A 4,547-nucleotide genomic window follows, 5' to 3' on the forward strand; every position below is an offset into this window, starting at 1 on the left:
GCAACCAAATTCAGCTTACAGCATTCACAGATAATGGTATATGTCTAGTTTTTATTTAGTTAAAAACTAATGATGTATATTTTACATTCACTTTGTGCATGACCCGCTTAGTCGACTAATCAGAAAAACTAATAGGTGATTAGTCGACTATTAAAATAATCGTTTGTGGCAGCGCTAAACGAAATGCCAGCATTATGACCCTGACCTCATAGGAAACTGGGGAGCTAAAGCAGTGTTGTGACCAAGTTGGGAATAAATAAGAATGTGGAAGAGGTGGCTGGAAGTGGCTTTGTACGGTCCCTTCAAATGCAACTGAATCTAACATGTTGTGTTTTTTCCAACATCAACCCACCAAACATCAAGCAAGAGTCACTGCAGAATAAGCTGTTTGGCATTGACAGAGAAGATGTAGCAAATATTTTCAAATGTATGTTCTTGATAAACTTGGGGCCATTTACAAGCAAAACTAGCTCTCCAGAGGTGTAAGAAGCAAAGAAGTAACCATAGCAAACCTAAATTGTACTCTTTGTGTTGGGTTTAAGAATATTTTCACTCGAAGCTGAAATACCTCCATGTTTGCGATGTTTATTCACATATTCAGAGACACTTCTAATGCTAATAATTTGTTGCTTCTGGAGATAATTACAGAGAAGGTTCAACAATTACCAATCGTTCTCCTGGATCCCTCATTATGCTAATGTTTGTGGTAGAGCTCATTAAGCTGCTGAGATAGGACATGTGCCTCCACATTACCCTCCTCTGTTGTCGTGTTTTCAAGGAGGATAATGGCTGGCCTTTCCTGGAAAGGTTATTATGTCAAAATTATGTATTCTAGCTCATAATAATAAAAAATCAAGTATCATTTTATCTGTTCGTATTAAGGTTGGAAATCCATCACTTCTCGACTTCTTTATGAGTTATAAAGTATCCTAAATAACTCAGAGGCTTTAGCAAAACGGCTGTTCTGTCCAAGAAGAAACTGTTTGTGAATTGGTTTTGAAGAAGCTCTGCTTTTTGTGCAAGATAATAGAGTTTTGGCTGCATTTGGGGGAAAAAGAGATGGGAATCCTTTATTATGGCACCTGTGGGAGGAGGAGGTATTATGATTGGGCGTAGCTTCATGTTCTTTAGGTCTGAGTTTTGTTGGGGTTGTAGGTGAGGTTTGACTTTTATTAGAGTTTAGATTTTTTCTGTCCTGGTCACACTTTCCAAAAAAAAATATATATAATAGAAAAATCTATTAATTTCCATAATTCCATTAAAAACATTACACTTTCATGCCCATTCTATTAAAGTATTGAAGATGAACATATCATTCCAAAAATACTTCATTTTTAAGGATTTTATGTGATCATTAAGTAAATGTTATATTCTCCAAAGTATTCCAATTTTCTGAAATGAGTTTTATAAGCTGGAACCCCCCCCCTTTTTTTTGGTAAAAATAAAATAAAATAAACAAATAAATAAATACTTAAAATCAATTAAACAGTGGGAATTGAATTTCTTTTTGTGAAAATTGCATTTTTTTTAATGGAGTTATGGAACTGAATACACTTTTCCATGATGTTCTACTTTTTTGTAAAGGGTCTTTGAGGATGGCGGCATTAGAAAAGAGTCCAAACCTTAAATGTGTTTAAGCTAAAGTCTACCTCTGGCATTATTAATACATGTGCTTGGTCAGAAAAATGCAGATTTTTTTTTTTTTACTTAAAAGAAAAAAAAAAATTACTCCAGATAAAGAAACATGGTATTTATAAAGTACACACTTTCAATTAACATCAATAAATTAACTAATGCAAGGATTTACAAAAAAATTTTGTTTTTGTCTTGTTTTTTTTTTTTTTTTTTTTTGCAAAACCAGGTGAGTCGTCTCCTGATGCTGGGAGGAGCTAACGTGAATTACCGCACGGAAGTCCTGAACAACGCGCCGATCCTGTGCATCCAATGCCACCTCGGCCACCTGGAGATGGCCTCATTGCTTTTGGAGTTCGGCGCCAGTCTGGACGTCGTGTCTGAAAACGGCATGAGTCCCCTCTGCTTCTCAGCTGCTGCAGGACACACTGGACTTGTTATGCTGCTCTGTAAGAGGGGAGCCAAGGTCAGGACTTTGCTTTAGTGACGCTCCGTTTCCATAATGCTTTTTACATGAAGATAATTGCATGCAGGATGTGCTGCAGCCTGAATGAATGTCAGCCAGCAGCAGCAGCTCTTGTGTCCATGATGTGAAGCAAATTTTGTGTCCTGTAATTTCAAGAGTCCTGTATTTTTGCCAGGTGGATCACGTAGATAAGAGCGGGCAGTGTGCTCTGGTTCACGCTGCTTTACGAGGACACACTGAGATAATCCAGTACCTGCTCGAGCTGGAATGGATCGCTGAGGGGCTGCAGCAGGACTGCTCTCTGAAGAACAAAGCTCTGCAGCAGGCTTTGATCGCAGCCTCAAGCATGGGACACACACAGGTCAGGGACACGAATGTGAATTCACTCAACAAAATCAAAATCCATCACAATAATTAATCTGAGAATAAAGAAGCTCAAAGGAACCCGGTTCTAGTCTGAAGGGTTATAGAGCCTGTTGCGTCTGGGAGAAGGATTTGGGGATCCGTGTTAAAGCTTTATTTCGGCTCCATCATTAGCTGGAACGGAGTACCAAAGCTTGGCTTAGAATAACAGAACTGGGCCAAGCCGAGCTGTCAGCCTCCATGTAGAACAAGACCCCGCTCAACTATTAATTAGACTGGACCAAAGCGCATAACCTCGTGTAGTGATTCAGGCCCTAGTAAGCCCTGCTGGGATTCAATCATGATTTTAGGAGGTTTTTTGCTCATAATATATGCTGAAAAATCGTCAGTTTGGATTATCTTGAAGGGTTTATACAATATTTTATTCTCAAGTCGTCTGTCATTAATCAACATTTGTTTTTTGACAGGTTGTGAGGAGCTTGCTGGTGTTGAAAAATGAGCACGCTGTGCAAATTGATAGTCATGACACTCTGTGGGGAGAGACAGGTATGTTATCATCAATCTTTTTGCATTACATGCCTCTTTCTTTTGCATTATCACCCGCTACTTTCGTATTCTGGAGCGGGCTGCTGTAATTGAATGGTGCGGCAGAAGGTCTCGTCTGTAGCTTTGTGCAGTAAAACCATCTCTTTGATGCAAAGGCTGTCCACACTTTAACGCTTGTTCTCAAACCTCCTGTGCTCCAGTTAACACACATATCAACACCCTATGAGTTGGTTGGGTTTCCGCAGTAAGGCCCGGCCTTATTTTATACGTTACAGTTCCGGCTGTTAACTTTCTGATCATTAAAAAAAAAAATCCAGAGTTCTCACGATAAAATATTTAAAATGTATAGAATTTTTTCATGAGGACAAGATGCAAGATCCATTTTTTGTTTTTTTAACAAACTGATGTTTTCTTTTGAAGACTAGATTATAGCATTATCCGATTTGTGTGTGTCTAATTCTTGATTTGTAACTCCTACAATGCATTTTATAGGTAACTTTGTGTACTTGCCACTGTAAATTTACATGTACAAAAATTATAAAATAGAAAGAAAATACAGTTTACACACGCAGAACTTCAAATTACAACAGCTTAAAACTAACTACACGCACAAATCTTTAAAAATTACACACAAATCCGGTGTAAGACTCTATCCACGTCTCCAAGATTTATTTATTTGATTTGTTTAAATGCTGCTAGAATACATCAGAGTTTTCTTTTTAGCCACTTTAAATTCATTGTGAATAATACCTGGTGAAAACTTTACATTTTCCCACTTTCTTAAACAGATATGCCTGATAAATACTATAAAAAACTCTAAATATATATTTTTAAAACACTAACATTTTCTCCATTCCCATCGCTCCCGGAGCTTTTTTTTAATGATTTCATAAATTTTGCACATGTGAATACGCAATTGCAAGTACACAATGTTACCGACAAAATGTAATGTATGAGATACGAATCAAGTATTTTGCACACACCATACTGTTATTTCATTAACTTTGTTATATTTTAAATTTCTTCTTTTTAAAAACAAACTAGATTTCTTTACTATTCCTCACCAAAGGTGTCCCTCAGGGATCACATCTGTGACCAGTTGTTTTGGCTTAATTTTCAGTGTCAAATATCGGTTTCTTTTTAATTTATTCATTTTTTCCAACTAACTTTGTGGCCACACACCAAATCAAACCTTACAAAAAAACTTTAATAACTATGTCACTTTCTAGTATTCTACGTTTTGCCTATATGACAAAAATTCAAAAGCCCATGGAATTTTTCAAATTAAAAGGATCAGTAAATAATCTTTGAAATTTCCAAAATTAAATTAGTGTCATAGCAAAGAAAGTGTGATTCTGTAATCCACTGAATTTGTGAACCTCAAGTTCAACATTTAGAAAAAAATCAAATACTTTTTTTAAAAACAAGATGATGCCTAATAATTATTGTCTTTTAAACCACATAGGAGTTTCATTACAAACCTTCCAACTTGAATATTTTTAGACTGTTTTATCCATAAAAAGGAAGCTTAACTTTTCTC

At 36.4% G+C, this 4,547-nt stretch overlaps 1 protein-coding gene across 3 annotated transcripts in view; it reads left to right on the top strand.

Annotated features, from left to right (window-relative positions):
* tanc1b (tetratricopeptide repeat, ankyrin repeat and coiled-coil containing 1b) overlaps window positions 1-4,547 on the top strand; it is a 109,209-nt gene that overhangs the window by 92,811 nt on the left and 11,851 nt on the right. For all 3 annotated transcript variants that reach the window (XM_024286421.2, XM_024286423.2, XM_036209548.1), the window contains 3 exons: window positions 1,862-2,098; window positions 2,274-2,459; window positions 2,929-3,007. In XM_024286421.2, the coding sequence (XP_024142189.1) occupies window positions 1,862-2,098; window positions 2,274-2,459; window positions 2,929-3,007 (502 nt within the window). The remainder of the gene's footprint in view (window positions 1-1,861; window positions 2,099-2,273; window positions 2,460-2,928; window positions 3,008-4,547) is intronic.

This window comes from Oryzias melastigma, linkage group LG21, assembly GCF_002922805.2.
Source record: "Oryzias melastigma strain HK-1 linkage group LG21, ASM292280v2, whole genome shotgun sequence".
Lineage (NCBI taxonomy): Eukaryota > Metazoa > Chordata > Actinopteri > Beloniformes > Adrianichthyidae > Oryzias > Oryzias melastigma.